At 31.0% G+C, this 24332-nt stretch overlaps 6 protein-coding genes across 6 annotated transcripts; 3 read left to right on the forward strand and 3 right to left on the reverse strand.

Moving 5' to 3' along the window:
* Positions 1-1171: 1171 nt before the first annotated feature.
* On the forward strand, positions 1172-3189 carry LOC103576329 (adenosine 5'-monophosphoramidase HINT3). The gene is made up of 4 exons (XM_008556488.2): positions 1172-1446; positions 1508-1625; positions 1717-1910; positions 2461-3189. Exons 1-4 carry the CDS (start codon positions 1372-1374, stop codon positions 2497-2499), a joined length of 426 nt encoding a protein of 141 aa, XP_008554710.1. The 5' UTR covers positions 1172-1371; the 3' UTR covers positions 2500-3189.
* A 223-nt stretch (positions 3190-3412) lies between these two features.
* On the reverse strand, positions 3413-5166 carry LOC128667549 (ankyrin-2-like). Its single transcript, XM_053737958.1, has one exon. The coding sequence runs from the start codon at positions 5147-5149 to the stop codon at positions 3413-3415; it is 1737 nt and encodes a 578-aa protein (XP_053593933.1). The 5' UTR covers positions 5150-5166.
* A 558-nt stretch (positions 5167-5724) lies between these two features.
* LOC103576330 (mitochondrial enolase superfamily member 1) lies at positions 5725-7855 on the reverse strand. The gene is made up of 6 exons (XM_008556489.2): positions 7698-7855; positions 7514-7616; positions 7329-7444; positions 6783-6937; positions 6113-6696; positions 5725-6035 (listed from the first exon to the last, which is right to left on the reverse strand). Exons 1-6 carry the CDS (start codon positions 7773-7775, stop codon positions 5737-5739), a joined length of 1335 nt encoding a protein of 444 aa, XP_008554711.1. The 5' UTR covers positions 7776-7855; the 3' UTR covers positions 5725-5736.
* Positions 7856-8878: 1023 nt separating this feature from the next.
* Positions 8879-19694, reverse strand: LOC103576334 (actin-histidine N-methyltransferase). The gene is made up of 6 exons (XM_053738252.1): positions 19220-19694; positions 18672-19163; positions 18482-18605; positions 9957-10071; positions 9395-9874; positions 8879-9190 (listed from the first exon to the last, which is right to left on the reverse strand). The coding sequence occupies exons 1-6, from the start codon at positions 19317-19319 to the stop codon at positions 9065-9067; spliced, it is 1437 nt and encodes a 478-aa protein (XP_053594227.1). The 5' UTR covers positions 19320-19694; the 3' UTR covers positions 8879-9064.
* LOC103576333 (putative uncharacterized protein DDB_G0277255) lies at positions 12696-17992 on the forward strand. Its single transcript, XM_008556491.1, has 2 exons — positions 12696-13498; positions 14322-17992. The coding sequence occupies exons 1-2, from the start codon at positions 13385-13387 to the stop codon at positions 17916-17918; spliced, it is 3711 nt and encodes a 1236-aa protein (XP_008554713.1). The 5' UTR covers positions 12696-13384; the 3' UTR covers positions 17919-17992.
* Positions 19695-20496: 802 nt separating the features above from the next.
* Positions 20497-24217, forward strand: LOC103576386 (putative sodium-coupled neutral amino acid transporter 10). Its single transcript, XM_053738251.1, has 6 exons — positions 20497-20699; positions 20773-21452; positions 21518-21788; positions 22031-22167; positions 22231-22681; positions 22740-24217. Exons 2-6 carry the CDS (start codon positions 20970-20972, stop codon positions 24011-24013), a joined length of 2616 nt encoding a protein of 871 aa, XP_053594226.1. The 5' UTR covers positions 20497-20699; positions 20773-20969; the 3' UTR covers positions 24014-24217.
* Positions 24218-24332: the final 115 nt, after the last annotated feature.

Below are 24332 nucleotides of genomic sequence, written 5' to 3' on the forward strand. Positions count from 1 at the left end.
GGTGACATCTATAAGATGTCAGTTTTTCGACTACTTTTTGAAATCATAAGGCACCAATATGTTGACAAAACGATCAGAAAGTCGCTGAAAAAATATCTACTTAAAAGACAACACAAGTGATGACAAAAAGTAAATTATAAATGGTAAAATGTCATCTAATTGATAACAAGTTTCTTCTGTCTCCAGAACCAATATTTGCATGTCGTATTTATGTAAAAAAACCGACAGACAAAAAAAAATTTGTCATCCTTTTAAAGGTATCTTAAAGTTGTCTGAGCTACTTGGGAAGATTTTACTAAAATTTATTTTTCAAATTTCATTAAACTCCTAATTGATGACAACTGAATAATTTTTTATAAATTTACATCTCGGCTATTGAAACTACGTCTTTTTTTAATAAATATTAAAACTTTTTTTTAAATTTATGACATTTTCAGACAGTGCCTCTTTTTTTTGAAAATATTCAATGACTAGTAATGACCGTATCAAAATTTTGAAAATTTAAAAAAAGCAACGCAGTTATTGTCATCGAATTTTTAAAAAATTATAAACACATCAATTAGAAGTTGAATGAAATATAGGAAATAAATTTTAAAATCTTTAAATTAAAATTACAATTTTTAATTTTAAATTTATTTAACACTCCTAATTAATAACTAATTAACTTTTTAAAAATTTCAATACAGTCATTTCTCATAAGTAATTGAATTTTTTTTTTAAAGAAGAGACACTCTGAGAATATTATTAATTAATTAAATTTAATACCTTAATTACAATTTAAAAGAATTAAATATTTTTTAAAAGGAGGGGGGGGGAGGAAGCGTGCCCTTAATTTAAGTAAGTAAACATCTTTTTGTAACTTTATTACAGACTTTATTACTAAAAAATATATAAATATACATATTATAATATACATAAATATACATAAATCTATATACATATATTTGTTTATTAATAATAATAATATAACTTCGAATTAAAAAAATACAAAATTGAAAAACTGGGTGTGAAAAAAAAATTATTAAAATTACATTCAAATTTTTCTAAACTCTACCCAGTAAAAAAAAACCAAAAATCAAAATGAAAAAAATTAACAATTAAATATAATTACATAAAGTAAATAATTGCAGTGCGCAGATGCACTGTACAAATCGTACAAACGTCATTACCATTTTATTTGTCACTCTATACATACATTCATACATATATACATATATATACTTAAAAAAAATATATTATCAGTAGTCTAGAGTACTCTAGATAATTGTAAAAATAAAAACCGTCCAGTATGTCTACATAAATATATAAAATATTTACTGCTATTTATTTAAAATTAATTAGTCAGTTAATTTAAAAAATAAATAAATTACAATGGCTACTTTTCAAGAAGGTTGTGTTTTCTGTAAGATAGTTAAAGGCGAGTCGCCTTCTGACAGCATCTACGAGGTAACTTTAAATAAATATATTAATGTATATAAATATATAAATAATTGATATTTAATTTCAGGATGACGACTTAATTTGTATAAAAGACATAAACCCAGCATCAGATCATCATTATCTGATAATCCCAAAGAATCATATCGCGAATGCCAAAGAATTGAAACCTGAAGACGAACCTCTGTGTAATTATTTGAATTTTTTGAATTATTATTGAATATAGTGGCAAAAGTATTAGTTATTATGTAGCTAAGTGATGATAATTACTGATTACAGATGACAAAATAGTTGATACTGTTGAAGTCGTAGCAGCACAACAGGGCCTTGATCTTGGAGCAACTCGGACAGGTTTCCACTGGCCTCCTTTCAATACTGTTAATCATTTACATTTACATGTTATATATCCCGTTGAAAAAATGGGATTTATTAAGCGACAAATGTTTAAACCGAATTCCCTGTGGTTTGTAAGTGTAAGTACTCGTCTGATTAATTTATCAAATGACATCCAGGTGGAAAAATATCAGAGTTTGAATTTTTTAATTTTTTATTGTCCTGGAGAGCCAGAGCTCCTTTGGGAAAGTTTCCTAGTATTTGACGGCCGATAAACGTCAATTTTGTTGTTTAGTTCATTGACTACAATACGAGTGCAAATTGACAGCAAGAACTGTAAATTTTAATTGGCAACTTTTACTGAGATTTTGACATCCGATAGCTGGCGTAGATTTTGGGAAATTTGAATCCGGAGTTTGTTGTTTAAATTTTCTATCAAAGAGAAAATTGACAGCAAATTTTGATTTTTGTCTTGCTGGCATTTTGTCCTCCAAAATTAGGCCCATGTCCATTTCAAGCTAAATTACTGAATTGATGTCAATTTGAGTACAAATGATGACTACTGACAATATTTTTCCACCTGCATAAAATTATTTGATTTAAATTCTACTTGACTATTAATAATAACAATAATAATAATAATAATAATAATAATAATAATAATAATAATAAATTATTTATAAATTACAGACTGATTACGTGAAATCACGCTTCAATTTGCCGAGTTAATAAAACAATAGAGTAATTAAAGTAAATAAATAAATAAATGAATATTCAACGAATATTGATCCTAGGAATTAGTAGAATGGTCTAGATCTAGGTCTAGGTCTAGCATTTAATTAATTAATTTTTTTTTATACTTCATTTACTTACTTCCTTAATTAACTCATTAAATTTAATTAAATTTTGCCATATTGGATAATTATTTATTGATAAAAGTAAATTAGCAATCTATAGTATGTGATATTAATGATTAAAGTTAATGACTACTATTTGTGGGAATAATTAGTCTGCTTGGGGTAAATTTTTTCGTTAAACATCCGCTGGCACTCTTTGCCCTGAGAAACTCGTAGTCAAAAATCGCTTGGTCCTTGAGCTTTGATGAGTATCCAGACTTGGCGACATGTAATGCCCATTTTTGACTACCGTAGGATTCACAAAGTGCTCGTGTTCAATTATTCGGTTATCGGAAGTGTCACTCAAGGAAGTGATCGCAGATTTGTAAATGCTGACATACTGCAGCTGATTGTTTTATTTTGTAATTGTTTAAATAAAATATCTTTTTGAAACTAATTATTTTTTGTCCATTTAATATCTTGTCAGATCTTTAAATTTTGAATTCAGAACATCTTATAGTTGACTTAGTTTTTATTTTAAAAATTATTTTACATTCTAGTCTTGCTTCAGACTTTCCAAAGACTGATGTCGCTGACTTGCTTAAGATATAAATTTACATAAGACCTCTGTGAGAATTCTACTAATGATAGAGTCGCATCTTCAAAATTTTATTAATTTGTAAAAAATCAAATTTTTTTTTTTTGATTAGCTTACGATATAAAAAAAAATTTAATGATATTAAATATTTATTATACAATGTATATATATATATATATATATATATGTACATGAAATCGAATCTAAGTTAACAAACTATATCGTTACTAGAATTTTTTATAAAATTTTCTAATTCTTTATCATCAAAACATGTTGCAATTTTTTCGCAACAATCATACGGTAAATGATTGTAAAATATATCAAACAATATTTTGCTACTTTTTTCTATTGAAGTACTTCTTTCGATGGCAGTTTTCAACCGAAATTCAAATATACTATATAAGTAACAAAAATTACCAAGATAATCTTTCCGACATAAACTCCGAAAGTCTTTATAAAATGAAAGTCTAACTAATTCCGTCATTTTACAAGTCAGTAGCTGCCATAAAGAAATTTTAGTATTTCCAAACATTGTTTGTTTTGCATATCTGATATCGGCTTCAATGTCTTTTTTAATAGACTCAATTTTCTGTGCGTAGTCTGGGCTGACACGGAGATCTGAAGAGTAGTATATTGCTGATAACAATTCTTCTTTTACTGGAAAACCGATCATGTGTCTACTGATGGTGTAGTACAATAACACTGTTTTCGAAATATCTAAATACTTCCTGAGACATTCAATGTATTTAAAATCATAGCGATCATTTGGGGAGCTAGCTTCCTCTGTGAATCTTGAAGCCTTAATTGTTGCATAATCAATGTTCCGCCAATTGAAATTGGTATCATGAAGTACAAATACAGTGATCGAGACTTGTCCATACATACTCGTGTAGTACACAAGTGAATTAGAAGATCCATTTGATCCAAATTTCGCATTGATGTCAGCTCCGGCAGCGTACAAAAGTTGAACTACTTCCAATTTCTCTCTAGAGAAATAAAATTCTCGTTTATTATAATACATAGATTGATTATGATTATTGGCGTTTAAGACCGTGAAGAACAATACTGGTTCACCATAAATATCTTGATCATTGGGGTTTGCACCTTTCGCCAAAAATGATTTAACCAACTCGGGATCATTTGCTTCAACAGCGTGCATCAATGATGTTTTATTTGACCTTGTCTTTAGATGAATATCAGCTCCATGCTCCAACAACAATGCAGTCATTTCTTCGTACTTTCGAGCAATCGAGCAGTGTAGCAGCGTTAAATCCATGTCCTTCCAATAAATCGACTCGTCCCATTCATTATAAAAAAATGTATTGTCAAATCTTAGATTCACGTCTGCGCCATGGTTCAAAAGCAACGCCGCTATTTCAACATAGTTCTTAAATACCGCGGTGTGGATTGGATGGTGAGCATTGACGGATTTTGGGGTAACACTTGCTCCATATTTCAATAAAACTTTTACACACTCAATTTTATTATTTAAACATGCAAGATGTAGCGGAGTATATCCATATTTTGTTGGTCCATTTGATACAGATTCAAGATGTGCTCCATTCTTGATAAGAAGCTTAATGATCTTGGGATGTCCATACCATGCTGCCTCGTGGAGTGGAGAACTGCTTTTTACTCCTGAAGCATTAACATCTGCACCTTGGCGAATTTGTAGCTTGACCAATTTAATATCACCAACTCGGGCGGCATATTTAAGCAATCCTCCCTCTGAACATTTTTTTTTAAGAAGTAATTCAACTTCGTTTTCTTTCAACGATTTCGAAATTTTTCTGAGTTTGTGCGTTAATGCCGGCCTTGGAACACGATTTTTAATTGAGTCCATCGAAATTTCTGGTTTATTTAAAATTTCTGTTAAAACACGTATCTCACTTTCATCTCGAACTTGATTACTTGAAGTAAAATCACTGCTTGTAACACTCGACATATTTTTAATAATAACTTTTACACAATAAACGATATATGCACAGGTTTATTTTTTCACTAATGGAAAACACGTGGTCTTTACTGAGAGAGCTCGGAGAAGATGTGTTCTACTGTGGTTGGAGATCGAGAAAGATCAGTCTTTCAGGTACTCAGGTGTCTCCGCCCCCGAAGTTTTCATCCCCACTCTAATGAAGATTACCCCTATTCTGGCTCGGAGTATCGGTGTCTAGGTGTGAGTCATGTGGAGATAGAGCCAATTATAGACCCTTGTAAGGCTGTATGAGTGAAAGTTTAGTTGTGGTGGTGTAGATCTTCAACTATTTCCGGTCCCCTCTCTAGAAAACGTACGATTCAAATTAAGAGCAGAAATTCGATTGGTCAGGAAAAGGGTTAAGCGCATAGGCTCCATTTTGATTTTCTTTATTTTAGTGGCATGTGGCGTGGCCCAGTAGGGGCGATAGCCAAGGAGAAAAATTTTTCATTTTACAAAATTAACGAATGTATTAGTGAGAAAAAAAAATAATATATTAGACAGGCAATAAAATATTATATTTTTATTAATGTTATGACTATTATTTGTGGGAATAATTAGTCGATCTGCTTGGGGTAAATCCCTTCATTGAACATTCGCTGCCACTCTTTGCCCTGAGGAAACTCGTAGTCGAGGATCGCTTGGTCTTTGAGCTTTGTTGAGTAGCCAGGAAGACTTGGCGGCATGTAATGCCCATTTTTGACTATTGTAGGATTTACAAAGTGTTCGTGTTGTTGATCCACGTATTCAATTATTCGGTTATCGGTGGTACCACTCAGGGAGATGTAATCCCACATTTGTAAATGCTGTACCATTTCACAGAGTCCGACTCCGCCGGCATGTGGACACACTGGAACTGATTAATTTATTTTGTTACTACTGAGCTAAAAAAAGTAATAATTAAGTAGAAAAAAACTATGAAAATTAAAAAACCTTTCAATTTGTAAGCCATGAAATAAACAGCAAGAACTTCATTGACTCCCCCGATTCTCGCCGAGTCGATCTGACAATAATCGATGGCCCTCAATTGCAGCAGCTGCTTAAATATGACCCTATTAGCGCAAGCTTCACCAGTAGCGACTCCAATTCCCAGCGGCCTCACGGCTTCCGCTATTCTTCTGTGCCCCAGGATGTCATCCGGCGAAGTCGGCTCCTCGATCCAGGCAAGCTTAAACTTCTCCAAGTGCTTCATCCACTCAATGGCCTCGCCCACTCCCCAGATCTGGTTTGCGTCGACCATCAATTTGTTGTCGCTTCCTATTTCCTCGCGCACTAGCCCGCATCTCCTGATGTCGTCCTGCAAATCGCGGCCTACTTTAACTTTGAAGGATCTGTAGCCTTCTTTCAGGTATTTCCTGCACAGCTGACGGACTTTTTCGTCAGAATATCCCAGCCAGCCGACTTGGGTCGTGTAAGCCGGTAACCCGTGGGTCAGTAGATGATTTTCTCGTTCCTCTTTACCCTCTTGCCTTTCTTTTAATATATTAATCGCTTCTTCAGGCGTTATTACATCTGTACTATTTAATTAAAATTTCCATCAATTATTTTGTTAATTATTAAATTAATTAAATTGCTAATTAATAGATGAATAATTTATAATTACATATAACGGAAATCAATTGTAGAAACTAATTGCTCAGGTGTTAAATCTGTTAACAATTTCCACAGAGGTACATTTCTTATTCTCGACCATAAATCCCATAATGAATTAATTACAGCTGCTGTCGCTAATTGGATAACACCTTTCTCTGGACCCAACTGTATTAATTTAATTATTAATAATTTAATAAAAATAAAATTTAGTTGCGCCGTAACAAATTACCCGCAGAAAAAATAAATATATCATCATAATTTTTATATATTTATATCATGATTAAGATAAAGTCTCCCGAGAATAAATTGCCGTTGGTTTTTACCCCCACTCTTAAAAATGTGGTCTAATTTCATGTCATTGGTTCACATTTTAACATTAAAACCCGAAAGCTTCCGACGATTCCCGACGACGACTTACTCTCTGGGAAAAGACTTAATTCATTAATATTTAGTATTATTTGTAATTATCGTCTTACTGTAATTTTGAATGCGGACATTTTTTCACGGCAGCATTTTAGTAAATAAAATTTTAAAATTAATTAATAAATTTAATTACCCAACGTAATTGTGATTCACTAGTAATATCTCTCCAAAATTTACCAAAATTATTAAAAATATCATAAACATTTCTATTTATAACCATTTTTAAAATATCTTCGCATGCTTTTACCACTGAAAAAATAAATAAATATATAAATATATGTTAGCATTAATTAATAATTGAATATAAATTAAAATAACCGATTTGAGTTCCCCTTCCGAGGGTAAATGTAAGACCGTGTCCCTCAAGTCCATTTTTCAATTTAATTGTTACATAAGCGCAAGAGTAATCTGGATCAGTGTGCTGCAATAAATAAATTTAGATAATTCACATATATATAAAAATATATAACTTTTTTTAATGGCTTTTAATATATTAACTTACCATAGCGTCACTTCCGTCGGCTTGCAAAGAAGTTGGAAATCGGATGTCTTTAACGAAAACTTTTACTATGCAAGTCATTGTTTTGCTTTTTATATTATAAAATAATATATATATGTAAAAATGAATTAAACTTGATAATTAGTACAAGCAATGTCTGCATCTACACACTTGTCAAGTGATAAATGAACTGGTCACATAATACGTTTTATCATGTCGTTAAAAATAAATAATAATAAACGGAGTACATAAATATCATTATCTTGTTTGAATTTTGAGTGACTGATATCGATAATGATTTAAAGTTTTTGTACATTCATATATCAATAGAGCATGGATCTGATAATTTAAAGACCTTCTTGTGTGAGGCATATTATCAGATTAAAACTCAAATGTCCCATTGTGGTTCAGCTGCCCGATTGAAATGACCCTTCGAGGCATTGAGAAGTAATCCCTTAGGCAGGCCATTAAAGTATAATTAAATATACATTTTAAATAAATTTTCCCGAGGACTTAAAAGAAACATCTGGTCACTCAAGACTCAACTAGAATGAAAGTATAAATAATTTTAGTATTTGGAAATTGTAAATCGTTTATAATTACTCAAAAACTAAGAATTTTTTAAATATCTCTTAATTTTTATATTTAGTGTATTATTTAAAATTTTTTAAATTTTCAACTGTCACAATTAAATTCCCGGATACTTTTTGAAATTCCCTGACATTTCCATAATATTTCCATTTACATAAAATTCCCTAATTATTCCCGATGCTTTCGGATTCAAGGAATTGAGAAGTAAATCCTTGGGCAGGCCATTAAAGTATAATTAAATATACATTTTAAATAAATTTTCCCGAGGACTTAAAAGAAACATCTGGTCACTCAAGACTCAACTAGAATGAAAGTATAAATAATTTTAGTATTTGGAAATTGTAAATTGTTTATAATTACTCAAAAATTTAGAACTTTTTAAATATCTCTTAATTTTTATATTTAGTGTATTATTTAAAATTTTTAAAATTTTCAACTGTCACAATTAAATTCCCGGATACTTTTTGAAATTCCCTGACATTTCCATAATATTTCCATTTACATAAAATTCCCTAATAATTCCCGAAACTTCCGGTTTGTGACCACCCTGTAAATGCAAAACACTTAATTTTAAAAATAAAAAAATTCCCAAGTATTTATAATAATTTATTTAATTAATTGTCATTCTAAAATACATATATCTAATTTATCAATCAAGTCAAGTAGCATCGAAGCTTTTCTTTAAAACTGAAAAAATTAATAATTTAATTAATTCATTTATTGATTAGGTAATTAACAGAATTCATGAATACATTAATTAATAAATTTTTGTTTTTAATTTAAGACTTAATCCATTGGGCAACATAATCAAGTGTCCGCTTCAATATTTTTTTTTCCGAAATTCTTAATTGGAGGATCATTTTTTTAATTGGCGGCATTGTTGTACTCAGCAGATCTAAATCTTCCTGAACATAGTAAAAAAAAAAATAATTAATAATTAATATTCTGTTTAAATTTTTAGCGGTAAGTTCAAGGGTCGCTCCAGTGCGCGCTCGAGAACAGAATTCTCGAAAAAAAAATCTATAACTCATTTAAAAAATTTAAATTACTCGTTTTCGGAGCGCATGCTCTGGAACCGCCAAAAATAAAATATTTAAAAATATAATTACCTCTAAAGTTGTCGGATAATTAGCAATTAAAAGTTTCAACCGCATCTGCAAGAATTTTTTAACATTGTCCTCAACGACAGTATCGAGTGAGCAGTCGCGATGCTTCAGATCAAATATTTTATCTGATTGAATCCAATGGTCTAGATCATTTTTCCTCATACTGAATACCCGTAAAAATGACAGCATCTGATCGGAAATCGGCTCGCTTGAATTTTTCAGCAAAAATGTCATTGTCGTTGAGTCGAACCCCAGCTTCTCGAGCAGAGTCGTACGCTCATGGTACAGAGAGTCCGATTTGCTGATACCCAGTCTCAATTTGAACCCGTCGTCTTTATTGTCCACGGGAACGAACCCCGAGTGGACGAAAAAATCGGAATTTGTCCTCGAGCCGTAATTTATAAATATTTGATCGCCTGTTTTAAAATCACGCATCGCGTAACAATCGCAGGTGTCTGAGTTTACGTTGAAGTCCGTTGTAATCTGAGTAATCAAACATAAAAAATGATATTTATTAAACAATTAATTGTAATAAATAGTAAATATTTTTTTATAAATTACTTACGTTTCCGTCTTCGTGATTACACATATCCCACATTGGTATGAGTGCGTGGATCATCTGGGTGCCATTTCTACTGGGTATTATATTTTGTCTCGTCATTACTGTAGAAACTGCCCAACTTAAATAATGAAAATAAATTTTTTATTACAGGGAAAAGAAGAAGAAGTAAATAATAATTCAAAATTTTACTATAATAATTGAATAGAAATTAAAATATTTTTAAAAATGGCCTGGTTATTTATCCTACTTCTTTACTTTCTTGTAAAAAAAAAATCTAATTATTTTACTCTATCAAATTTTTTCACGGTTCAATCAAAAGCCTCGGAGAAATGTAATTAGCTATGAAATTACCAAAACGATAAACAATTTCCGGCTTTAATGGATGATAATCATAAATAATATGTCATTTCCATAAAATATTATAATTATGACGGCAGTAATGAAAGGAAATAGACTTTTTTTATTGGCAATAAAAATAAACAACGTGATTTACTTAGCCTACATTTCGCATAAGTGAAAAATTATGAAATTACTGGTTATCGATTTCTATCATTTACGATGGAAAAGTTTGTTTTTTTATCTGTTTATTAGTAAATCTGCATATTTTATGTTAATTAGAATCTGCTTCTAGCGAATAGAATTTGAATTTTCTTCTGTACACAGAGAAGAAGAATTTCTTGACGCAAGAAAAATTTTTCATTGGAAAATGAAAATAAAAAATATCTTAGGATTAAAAAAAATTTGAAAATAATAGAAAATGAACTAATAATGGGCTAGATTGAACTTTTTTTTTTTTTAATAGATATGTGAGCCCTCAGAAGTCTAAAATGGTCTGAATTTGTCTGAAAATGAACTAATAATGGGCTAGATTTAACTTTTTTTTTTTAATAGGTACATTTTTATTTAATAACTTGAATTTTTATATTTTATTTAAAGAAATTTATTATGGAATTAATTGCGGTCAAAAAATAAAAAAAATTATAACGTAAATCTCCTAAATGAGATTTAATGAGAATTAAAAAAAAAAGTAAATTTATATGAATATTAATTAAAATGATTATTATAACCGTCATTGAAATTTAATGACTGTGTTAACAAGTTAACAAAACTTTCTATCGACACGAATAGTAAATTTTTCAAGCCAGTGGCTACTCCACTGCAGATCGTCCATCAAGTCATCAAATATTCCCCGTCATCCTACACCTCTCCGCAAATAAATCTTCAATCCACGCAATTGAAATCGGTCAGCGAAATCCGAGACGAGTTGACGATTTTAGGACTCGCGAACCTGACCCAGAAACCAGAGATTCGTAAACAAACGTTATCGTCCCAGAACTTTCTCTCTCAAGCTGAAATCTAAATACTGTTTTCCTTTAAAAACCATTTATCTAACTTTTACCTTTTACAAATATTCACGGTCACGATCTTTAAATTCTCCTCATTGTCTACAAATTCCTCGCAATCCTCATAAATTATCAAGAATTAATTAATTGCTTATTGTTACAACTTTTATCTCTTTTGAATTATTTGTCATTTAAATTTTTGTTAAATAATAAAATATAATATAAAATAAATATATATATAAATATATATTAATATATAAAAAACAATATACATTTAAGTGAAAAAATTAGTATCAGTATCATATAAGTATTACATGTGAAAGTACTCTTGTAAAATAAAATTCCAACTTTCAATTACTAAATATTTTTTTTTTTAACTCAAAAAAAAATTTTATTATTTTTATTATTAAACCAAAAAAATCTGAATAATAAATTTTTATGTTAAAATGAAAACAATAAAATTGTATGATCCTGAAGTTAGCAGCCAATTACTAATCTCCGGATTTTATTTTTCAACAAATTATTAAAAAAAAAAAAAAAACTAAAAATATGCACATGTAGAAAATTAAAAAAACTATAAGTGCAATTTTTCAAAATAATTTTTTTTTTGTAATTTACCTTTCTTAAATAAAAACAAAAAATTATTAGACGTCGGCTAGATTCAGTATTGAAATTGTTATTAAAATTTTTTACTAGTAATTAAATATTATAATTATGATAACAATAACAATAACAATAATAATAACAATTAAAACAATAATAATTAAAAAAGGCAAGTAGAAGGGAATGTGGATGTACACTTGGATGCATGTGAGAAGGTCGTACGTGAAAATATCGCGAGATCTCAAAGTACTTTCTATTTATATTTTTAATCATTTTTTATCTATCAAAAATTGCTCATTATTATTATTATTATTTATCTACCCCAAATTGCAACGAATCCCCAATGAAAAAAAATATAAAAGATTAAGAAATTAAATTTTTAAAAATAAAATATAACATCTTTCGACCCAATTAATTAACTTTCACTTTTCTGTTGCGTATTACAGTTTCAATTGTAATAGAGATAAATATATACATATATATATATATATATATATATACATATATATATATATATATATATATATATATAAATAGTTGATTTAAAAAAAAATAGTCACGTACAATTGCAGTAATCTAGGGATCTAATGATTTAATGATCTAGATCATACAGTAGCAATAAGCAATTAGTCTCCTTATTTAAATAAATCAATGAGGATTTTATAATCGTATATATTATAAATATATTTATATATATATATATATATATATATATGTATATATGTAGAGAGATATATATGTTAAATGGTGATTTTATAATTGGAATGATTGCTGACTAGAATTCATGATTGTAAAGCAATGAGTAATGAGTAGTGAGATTAAATATATATAAAATATTAATTTACAAATGTAAGAGCGAGAGAGAAGAAATAAGAGAGCTGGTATCTATGAACCTTTAGAAGTATCTTTAAGTTTCACCGGCTTACTTACTGCTACGGTTAAGAGAAAACCGCATCAGTTTGCGAGACAAACTTAACGCGTGAGGATCGACACTCTTATATATTTATATAAATATATGTATTGTGTATTTTTATATATTTTTATTAAAAGTTTATTTTGCTAGTGAAGGGCTCTGATAATTAGAGAGATTATAATTTCCGGTATTTTATGAATTTAATGAATGAACTGTGAAGAGATAATAAGACTGTGCAATAGAAAAAATATAATATTTATTATTTTATGTTTGATGGTGTGGTATGTGCATTATTGGAATAGACGATCAGTTAAAAGAGAACCGAAGTTTGATTTATTTTATTGAATTTTCTTTTAATTAGAGGAATTTTTCGCGGTAATTTTAAATTGAGAATTTAAATTTCCGTAATTTTTGTTTTTAAATTTCTGAGGTAATTTTTTGGTTTTTAATTTTACGTGATGCCCCGGACAATAATGACATGCTAGTTGTCATTGCCAGCTGAAAAATGTGGACTTGTAATTAACGATATAAATTTAAGGAGAAAAAATTAGTAATTATTATAATAGTGCGAAATGATGAAGAAGGGATTATTGGCAGTGAAGTTTTTTTTGTTTTTTACAGTCGTAAATTGTGTGACTTTTGAAACTCCGAGATTAAGTGCTGGTAAAAATTCACGGAGAAATCAAGTGAGTATTTTAAATTTTAATTTGAATTTTGAATTTTTAAAAATCTTTACAAAATTTTTTTTGTCTCGTTATTTTTATCTAGAATTTTTTTTAAATTTGAAATCTTTTTTTATAAAAAATTTCTCTCATATTTTTTATATAAAATTGTCTTATTTTATTTAATGTTCATAATTATTAAGAAAAAAAAAAGTAAATGCAAGTAATTTAAAAAAAAAGTCTTGTGTAATTTTTTATTTATAAAACTTTCTTTTTTTGTTGCTCGTTATACTTTAGGCCTCTATTTGTAAACATCCATAATCTTTATATTTTTAGTCCGGAAGTATAATAAAATATATATATAAATAAATAAATATAAATGCTTATAAAATGTATGAGTGAGCATTAAAAGTCATACTCACTTTCTCATCAGAATAAAAATTTAAATCTCGCGCGGTGAAATTTAAATATAATAAGCTCGATTTAAATCCTGTTTATCCGAACCAGCTAGACAATAAAAAAGTAATTGACTAAACCGAATTAAAAATAGGACAATATAACGCAATAAGCAATTATTTAACTTGACAAATGAAACAAAACAGCGAGTGTACAATAACGTAAAAAAATTCTCTCGACTTTCCATGCGACTTTCGACTGCACGATCATAATTGGAGCTTCATTCTCACGATTCCCGTCACAATTGCTTAGCTATTAAAATTACATAGCTTGGCGCCACAGTCCATAGAATAATTCGAGATCTATTCGCGTTTGAAAGCTCATTTATTTTATATTTTCCCTCAAAAAACATCTCAAATCCTTATTTACGATTCCATACTTTCTTTTTCAGAAATATTCCCATCTAAATGGCGAGGAAGCCGTCGTCGCTGCTGCAGCAGCCGTCGCCGTAGCAGCAACTGCTGATTACCACCCAGATTATCTACCCCAAGAATCACAAGCTCACCCAACTAATATTAACAACAATAACAATGAAAACGACAACGAATACCGCGGAGGAAAACTGATAGGAAAATGGCGGAGTACCGGCGAAGCCATCGAACCAAAATGGCGGGACGGCGACTCGATTCCATTGGTGCCGTTCGAAGAAGCAGCCACAAGACGTAAAATCCCTAAAACCCGTGACAAAGTCATAAGCTCCTTCACTATTAATTACCCAGACAATTTACCAGAGTCCATTCCAAAGAAAAATCCAATACCAGAGCCCTATTCAACTGGATTTATAAACTCTCCAGGTTATCAAGATTCAAATATTCCCATCAATAATAATGGACACGTTAATTCACAAGCAACTTACAAAAATCCAGTTGTTCAAAATCCATTAATTGTTAAAAATTCACCAGGATCCATACCAGTTTCAATCCCGGTTCCAGTTCCATTGAATCATGAGCCAATAACAAATAAATTACACGAATTACATTTAGCTAAATTACGTTATTTAAGTATTCCATTAACAAATATTAATTTACCTATACCTGAAATAATTCCATCTTCTGAAATAACTCCTCACAATAATTATTTTTATACAACTGATGAAAATAATAACAATACTGGATTAAGAAATGTAAATAGACGTTATCGTACCAGGAAACCAAAGCCTGTGACTAAAATACCGGAAGAAGATTCACATACTGGTTACGCCGAGGAAACTATTAAAACAAGTTTGTCTACAACACCTATTACAACACCTAGTTCAACAACTATTTCTTCTACACCTCCAATACCACCACCAACAACCACAACAACAACAACTACAACAACAACTAGTACGACTACACCAGCAACAACGATTACGACCAGCGCAATTACGAGCACGGACCCATCAACGGCATCGACAACTAACGCTCACGTAACGGAAAAAACTAAACAGGTTACTAAAGTTAGACAGAGCACCCGTACTACTAATAAAGTTAATCCATTTGAGAACAAAAACGAGTATGAACTCAATGACGAGGAATACCAGCGACCGAGGCCTAGAAAACGTCGGCCGCCGAGCAATTATGAGTTCGAGGAGGTTGACAAAAGCAGCCCGGGAAATTCGGAGCTCAAAAGCAAGGAGAGACCGGTGGTCAATCACAGGAGGAATCGCACGCGAAATAACGAGACGGAAGTTCATAAATTAGAGAACACGGAGTTAAAATCGCTGCTTAAGATGCAGCAAGTCGAGGGCACGAGTTTGTCGGAAATACTCCAGAGACGTAATTTGAGTCTGAGTGATTTATTGAAGCGAAAATCAGAAGTTATCAATGTTCTGAAAAATAAAGACGATGATTTAGATAATTCTGGTAGTATTGATAATATTACTAGTATATTTAATTATGATAGCAATAATAATAGCAGTAATAGTAACAATAATGATAATAATGATAATGATAATAGTAATAATAATAATAAAATAAAAAATTCAATTAAAGAAGCAAATGAACGCAGATGGAGACGACCATTTAGACGTAACAAATTACGTGTACCTTCAAGAAGAACGACAACATCACGAACTCCATTAAAAGAATCAACAACAGAAGAAACCAGCCCAGAAAATATTGATGAAGATAAAAAATCAACTGAAGAACCTGAGAGAAAGTATAACGAAAAACTTTCAACAATTAGTAAATTATCTCCGTCTATAATATTTCCACGGCTGAATTCGTTTACTAAGAGACCTGTTACTTTAATACCGACATCGACATCAACAACGACGACAGCTAAGCCAGCAACAAAAAGCCAAACGGTTATAAAAGAGGCTACGGATGAGCGCACAGCTAATGAGGGTCGATTAAAACCGGGACAGAGCGACGACGATGAGATAATGGAGTTTTCAGATTTTTCAACGGTTTCTACAGACGTTGACCAGGAGTCCGATGGAGATAAAACCGAGCGATCTGATTTCCCGGTTACGGAGAGAAGCGATACAAATTATTATTTTAATGGCGGGAACACTATTTTTTCTAGATTTGAAGACCTGACTAAAGACATCGGTTCGACTTTGAGTATCGAGCATATTCTGACCACTCAGCCACCGACGAAACCGACGAAAGTCGATCCCATTGACGAGTCCAACAATTTGTTCAGCGAGTCTGATGACTACCAGAACGACGGGCTTAAACACGAGCAGGAAGACGATGAGGGAAATTTTGCCGGCACTACTCTAGGATACGAAGGAACTGATGACCTGGACTATGACTCTACCAGTCCTAGTAATGCTAGCAAAAATAAAAATAGAAATAGCGAAATTTATGAACGAATTGTCTCTGAAATGGAACCGGAAGTACGTGCGGAAATTTTTGAATTAATCAGCACCGGGTCCAGCGCTAAAAGACTCGAAGAAATTTTACGATCACGGAATATGAGCATCGATGAACTCATTGCTCTGAGACAACGCGGATCTAGTCGCGTTCATTTGGCTGAGCTGTCAAGACTCAGGTCCAGGTCTGGGTCAGAGACTAGTGACGATGATCCTGTTACTGAACCAGTTACCAGTACGGAGTCTAGTAGGATTGATACTGATGATGATGATGATGATTTGAAGAAAGAGCCGATAATTATTGACTTGTTCGGCAACAAAGGATTCGAAGCTGGGATAATAAATGAAAAAAATGAAACAGGTTCAAAAAAAAATCTACTAAAGCTAGATGACTTGCTAAGTGCTTTTGATTCGCTGCCTTTCCTGCGTAATTACACGATTGATGATGAAATTGTTGAAAAAGTATCAACAGTTACTTCAACTTCGACGACTGAGTCATTTAAATATGAGATTAAAAATATCTTTGATGAATTTAGAGCAGGCCGAGTTGGTTTCGCTGGTGATAAAGCAGGTGGAGGTGGAACTGGAATACATGCGCAGGAAATGAAGATAATCAGAGAGGAATTGGGAATAAATGACAAACGAACTGGTAAAAATATAAGAATAGATGTCAATAATAAAGAAAATGGGTCAGTTGAACAAGAAATGGGGACAGTTGAAGAAATAATTCGTAAGTTTGAGTCACTGGACTCTACGGAGGAGACAAATCCAACGGTACCTGAAGTTAAACCGGTTGAAATAAATCTTGCTGGAGAAGTTGAGAGAAAAAATTTGTCACGAGTGAGACCTAGTATCATTGCCAGTGGCGCGATACTGGGAATGACCATCGTTGGGTTCCTGGTGATCTTTATTGTGTGCAGGATAAAACAGAAGCAGAGATACAGGTACAAAAATTCGTTTGCGAAAACGGTTTTTCAAACACCGGCGATGTCGGGGAGAAAATTGTCCAACTCGAGTAGCTTGAACACGATAATGGTGAATGTCGTGGCGACTTCGACGGCGAAGCGCGCGGTCCAGCGGGAAACTCAGCAAGTTGAGGAACACTTTGACTGCAGCAAAAGTGACATCGACAACGACTCGCTTGATGCTAATGACAGCTGGGAAACGATACCCGATTTTATGAAATGATTTTCATTTTAAATTAAATATTTATTTGTTACGTACTGACGGTAACAGAAACAGTATTTGTTTAGTAAATTACGCAAGGCTGATTTATTCTAAATTTATTTTCATCATTTACTTTTTTATTATTTTTAAATGAGATTTTTATATTTATTTTTCATGTATTTATAATTAAATATATTTTATGTATAGTTATAATTTGTGACTAATTATTATTTAGATCCTTATTTTGATTATTCTTAATCCTGAAAGATTACATGGGATTTAAAAAACGACAGAAAATTTTTAATATCAAATTCCGAAATCTAAAATTAATCCTTTGAATTTTAAACTCGAAATATCTCAGTAGTTATTGAGTTAAGAAAAAAAATCAAAGAGACCTTTTTTATAGAGAATTTAAAGCTCTACAAAAAAGGTCTCTTACAATTTTTTGAATAACTCAATATTTACAAAGATATTTGCAAAAAACCAACAATACTTTTTCTTAAGATTTTCGCGGGAAAATTTTGAATTGTCTTTAGTAAAATAAATGTAATTTTATCAAAACAAAATTTTTTTTTGCAACTCACCAATATTCTTCATAAGTGAAGACATCTCGAAGTAATTCAGAAACCTGATTGCTGTTATTGTTAAATAATTGATTGAAATATGAATACTGGCGCGCAATATTACGACAATGTTTCAATGCAGCTTCTAAATGAATAAATAAATTAATTAATAATTAACAAATAAATTTAAAATAATTTACAAATAAATTACCTAAAGTAGGACTGCCTTTCAGTTCGATCATGTCATTAGTAGTCATAAACAATACAGTAGAATAATTAGCGGGCAAAATATTTAAATAAGCCTTCCATTTAGAATTATCTTTGTGTCTTTCAATTAATAAAGCGATAGCCAATGCCACTTGCGGCATGTGCTGGATCAGTGGGTCATTCTGCAGAGCTACAAGCTCCGGTGCCGCGGTTTCGCAGTTGAAAATAATGCTACCAGGTATCTGCAGCAGCAAATCATTTGCGTTTAAATTTTTTTCGGCCTTCAGACCCAACTCGTACCCAGGAAATTCAGCGATACTTGTCCCAGAGTAATTAGCTTTGTTGTCTTGCAACCATTTTACGAATTGTTCAATCGCTACTGAACGCTTTGATGTACTAATCTTCATTTCCTCAAGTCTTTTAACCTTTTCCAGCACCGCCGTGATCTCCAAGTAATTTTCCCATAATTGAGTTGAATATTCTGGATCGCTGCATACTGATTAAAAAAATTAAATCAATCAATCAATTAATTAATTAAATATTTATACTTACATCGTAATAATTTGTCACACAGAACTAAAATTTCATTTTTCTTTACAGATAATTTTTTTTGCTGTTTATTTTTACTTGTATTAGATTTCTTTCTGCCCATTTTTTATCAACAAAAAAATAAATTAAAAAAATGCTATCTAATGAAATTTATAAAATAATTTTTAAGTCTCTGCTGCATCATTAAATTTATGGCACAACACAACACAAGTTTTTGATTTATTTTTAAACTTTTTTAGAAACTTAAGAAGTTTTTTTTTTATTTTTGAAATAAAATTTTAACTAAAAATAGACAAACTCCATCTAATTGTAGAATCTACTTCTACGGGAGAGTAGAATGATATTAAATTACAACATAACCCTTTATTTTATTTTTTTTAATCCTGGATAAATATTTAATTTAATTTGACATTTTACTTGATGGTATTTTTGTAAAATCAACTACTTTGTTGATTGTTGATGAAGTCATGATTTGAATGAAGTTGCTAGTGATTGGCTGTAGAAAAAATCGAAAACGATTCGAGATATCGAGGAAAGAAGTAAGCAGTGAATTCTGAATCAGCTCAGTTCAGAATTCAAATTCGGAGCGAGTTGCCGCTTCTAAACCGGGAGTAAAAAATGTATTTAATAAATTTGCGTGATAATTTAAATGAAAAGTCATATATTTATATATTTTTTAATATTTTATGAGTGAAATTTTATAGTAATTATAATTAAATTCCATTTATATGACAGTTAATCATTTTTTTAAAGTCTGGGCTGAAAAAGCAAATGGCCGCTAGTGAAAGGAATTTAAAAAAGTTATTTTTTTACTTAAATAATTTTTTAGTGATTAATTATTATCACAAGTGATTAATTAAGTTCTAAAGAAAGTGTGTAATTAATTAATTGTCATTAATTAGACAGGTGAAGTATTTTTTTATTTTTTTTGTGAGAACGAGCGCCGGCCATTTTGAGCGGGAGTTTAAATTTCAAATTTTCAGCGGTCGGTAAGTCAATAAACTTAAATTAATTATTTATTAACACAGAATATAATTAGATTTAATTTTTAATCAAATTTACAACAAAACTTTGATTTAAATTCAAAATTAATTTCCATTAAAAAAAAAACAAGTAAAATTTTTTTAAATTTCGCGAGTTTTTGAATTTAAAAATTCTAACCTCGAAAAAATAATTTTATAATTTCTGATTAATAAAAAAAAAATGATTTGAAAAAGTTAATTAGATAATTTTAATTAAAAAACAAGTGCTTAGATAAAATAAAAAAAACGGGCAAAGATGGTCGTGTTTATTTATTCAACGTCAAGTCACTAACACTTGTCAAAAATTTGAAATGTAAGTATACTTACACATACAAACATATATATATGTACATATATTTATAAATATATATCAACTACTGCGTGACAATCCGTCACACTATCATCGAATTTAAAAAACAAGCCACGTTTCACCTGACAATGTTCGTCATACATGAAAAAATGTAAGTACCCGCACTTAAAATAAATAATTAGCCCACGTAAATAATAATTCGTCCCGTTAAAAATTTTTTTCAGCTCAAAACCTGCGTCGACAACAAATATAACCTGCAACCAGTCAAAGTGACACCTGAAGCTGCCGAAAAATAAATAAATACTAATTTATTAGTATCGTAAATTTAAATGTCTCATATCCAGTCTATATTTTTAGTTATCATTAAATTTTAAGTGCCGCGCATTGGAATATTTAGTAAAAGAAAAAAAAAATATACATCATGTATTCGTATTTGACGCACGTTATGACATTGGCCAATAGCATAATCGGAGTGAGTGTCCTGGCAATGCCATTTTGCTTCAAACAATGCGGAATAGTCCTGGCAATCCTGATCCTGGTGTTCTGCAGCCTGCTATCGAGGCTCGCATGCCACTTTTTGATAAAGTCTGCGGTGATGTCCAGGCGCAGGAACTTTGAATTTCTTGCCTTCCATGCCTTTGGACCCATGGGAAAATTCCTGGTGGAATTGTTCATCATCGGGTTCCTGCTGGGCACATGCATCGCTTTCTTTGTCGTCACTGGGGATCTGGGGCCGCAAATCCTTGCTAAAATATTGAACAAAAACCCCGAGGACATTCGTACCAGTTTTCTACTGGTAACTGGACTGATAATTGTCTTACCACTAGGATTACTGAAGAATATTGACAGTCTCTCCAGCATCTGCACCGTGACAATTGGATTTTATTTGTGTCTCGTTATAAAAGTATGTAAATTTAATTAATTACTGAAATGAAAGTCATTAATATATTTTTTATTTATTATTGTCAGGTGATATCAGAAGCCATAGGACATATTTTTGATGACGACTGGATGGAAAATGTTAATTATTGGAGACCTGCTGGTATTTTACAGTGTCTGCCTATTTTTTCAATGGCTTTGTTTTGCCAGACGCAATTATTTGAAATTTATGAGTCGATTCCAAATGTCTCGTTGGAGAAAATGAACATTGTTGTTAAAGGTGCAATAAATATTTGCACAATTGTGTATTTATGTGTCGGTTTCTTTGGATACGTTGCTTTTTGTACTCAATCTTTCTCAGGTACTTGATTTATATTTTATTTTAAATTTTAAATTCGATTCTTCAACTTTTGCACTCCCGGTTTGAATTCCCGCCGTTTTTTATTAAAAAGAGATAAGTTTCTGGCTGCCAATTATTCTGTGACTGAGTACAGAAAATTTGAACCTTGACTGAATTTTCATTCGCAGAATAATTACTGATGGTCTTGAGTACCCAGTTGCTAGTCTCATATATTTTGCTAATAAAAATATTTATCATTTCAGGAAATATTTTAACAAGTTTTGAGCCAAGTCTTACATCAGACTGCATCAAAATAGGATTCGTACTATCAGTATTATTTAGTTTTCCTCTTGTGATCTTCCCATGCCGCGCAAGTTTGAATTCACTTTTATTCCGCCGGGTAAGTTTCGCGCCAAAATTCAAATTTAAAAAAAAATTAATCACCTAAAATAATCAATTGCAGAGTTACGGACACGAAGGCTCAACAAATTACATTCCAGAAATAAGATTCCGATGCCTGACTCTGATGATAGTACTGGTGTCCCTAATAACTGGACTACTGATGCCAAATATTGAGTTCGTTCTCGGTCTCGTGGGATCGACCATCGGAGTCATCATTTGTTTGATTTTTCCAGCTGGATTTTTCATCGCCATCAGTACCAAGAATACCAATGAGCGTTTGATCGCTCAAGTAATTTTATTTATCGGTATTTGGATAATGATTTTAGGATCTTACGCAAATTTATACGCGATTGATGACTCCAGTACCACTAAAATTTCTCTTGTTACGGAAAAACCATTTGTTCCGATAAATAATATTCATTTAAATGTCATTGAAGACAATAATAAAAACAATAACAATAATAATGCAGTGGAAATTCCTCAGGTCATTGATATTTTTCCCAAAGAAAAAGGTAATTAATTAAATAAAAAAAAGATTTTCAAATATTTAAATAAATAATTTTATTTCAGAAGAGCCATTGATTAAAAATGACAATTTAAATGATTTCCCAGTGGAAAAGTTGGAAGAAAAAATAAAAATCGACGTGGAAAAAATAAAAATAAAAGCCAATGATACCTCGAGTACTGAAAATAAAAACCCACAAGTGGAAGATAAAATAATAGATAATAAAAACATGGGCCTGAATAAAGTCGCCAAGGTGCTGACAGCCGAGGAAAAATTGAAACAAGTCCTGGCTGCTGAGGAAAGTGTAAAAAAAGACCCCGAGACCGATAACTTGATAAACGTCGACGCGATAAAAAAAGAAGAGTCCGAGATCGCGGAGGCTGATGGCAAAGACCCTCTGCTGCAGGAACAGCAGCGCGTGAAGGAGGTAATCGAGCGGAATAAAATCGAGTCGATCGAGCTGCTGGAGGAGCAGAAGGCGATTTTGAAAAATTTTGCTAATAAAAAGGAAGAGATTAAGAAAGAAAAAAAATTGCTCGAGAGTTTTAAGGCCAATAGTCCTGTTGATAAAGTTTTGGACAAGAACTCAAATGGTTTTAATAATAAAGTTGAGGGATCTAGTGACAGACATATCAAAATTGATAACAAATCCAAAGAAATAAATAATTTGGGTAATTTAAATAATTCAGGAATTAATATTAATAATCAAAGTAAAGAAATAAAAAATACAAATGTACCTTTGGATACGAAAATTAATGTGCCTTCAAATGAATCACGTGGTCCTGTCCTTAATGTTTTGACAAATTGGACAGCTAATCAATTTAATAATTCTGTAGGAAAACTAAATACTGATGATAATCGTTCGGTAAATGATGTAAAATCAGCTAATGAACTTCCGGTTCCTTTACCATTGAAATTAAACAAGTCAGCGGACAGCGACAATGACAAGGCGAATGCGGAAAAAAATATTGGACGAGATATTTTACAGGATCGCGGTAGAGAGAAGCGTGACGTTGATGGTCTGGAAGTCAGGAAAATTATTTTTGATCAAGGTGAGGTTGACAAAAAAAGGGAGAGTATAATAATTGATGGTAATGACAGCAATGAGTGTAAGTTGGAGAAAAGTAATCCAGTTATTGCTGATGATGTCAGTTTAGAGGGAAAAAGTAATTTGGGTATAAGCAGTACGGAGTCGATTATAAAGACAAATATTAATTTGTCAGAGCAGAAATTTGGAGAGGATTTAAATTTTGGGTTGGATCCTCCTGCTAATTCGGAGTACCAGGTCTTCAAGAAACGAGATCTCAAGGCTCTGAAACCTGGAAGGAGAAAAGATTAATTATTTTTTTTTTTTAGTGTAGTTTGTAAGTTATAATTGATTATTTTTAACTGTAGGCATTTATTATATTTTATGATTTATTTCTCTAAGTCAGTTATTTATTTATTTAAAAATTAAGGGGCTATGAATTAAATGTGATAATGCATTTAAAAAAATTAGTTTTGCAATTGTAATTATAAAAATTAAATAAATAATATTTTTGAAGGTAAACAAAATGACGTTTATTTTTATTTCAAAATATATGAGATTCATTTTTCATTTTAATTCATTTTAAAAATTTCTTAGTTTTCATTTTTTTTCTAATTTTGAATTTCAATTA

This window comes from Microplitis demolitor, chromosome 4, assembly GCF_026212275.2.
Source record: "Microplitis demolitor isolate Queensland-Clemson2020A chromosome 4, iyMicDemo2.1a, whole genome shotgun sequence".
Lineage (NCBI taxonomy): Eukaryota > Metazoa > Arthropoda > Insecta > Hymenoptera > Braconidae > Microplitis > Microplitis demolitor.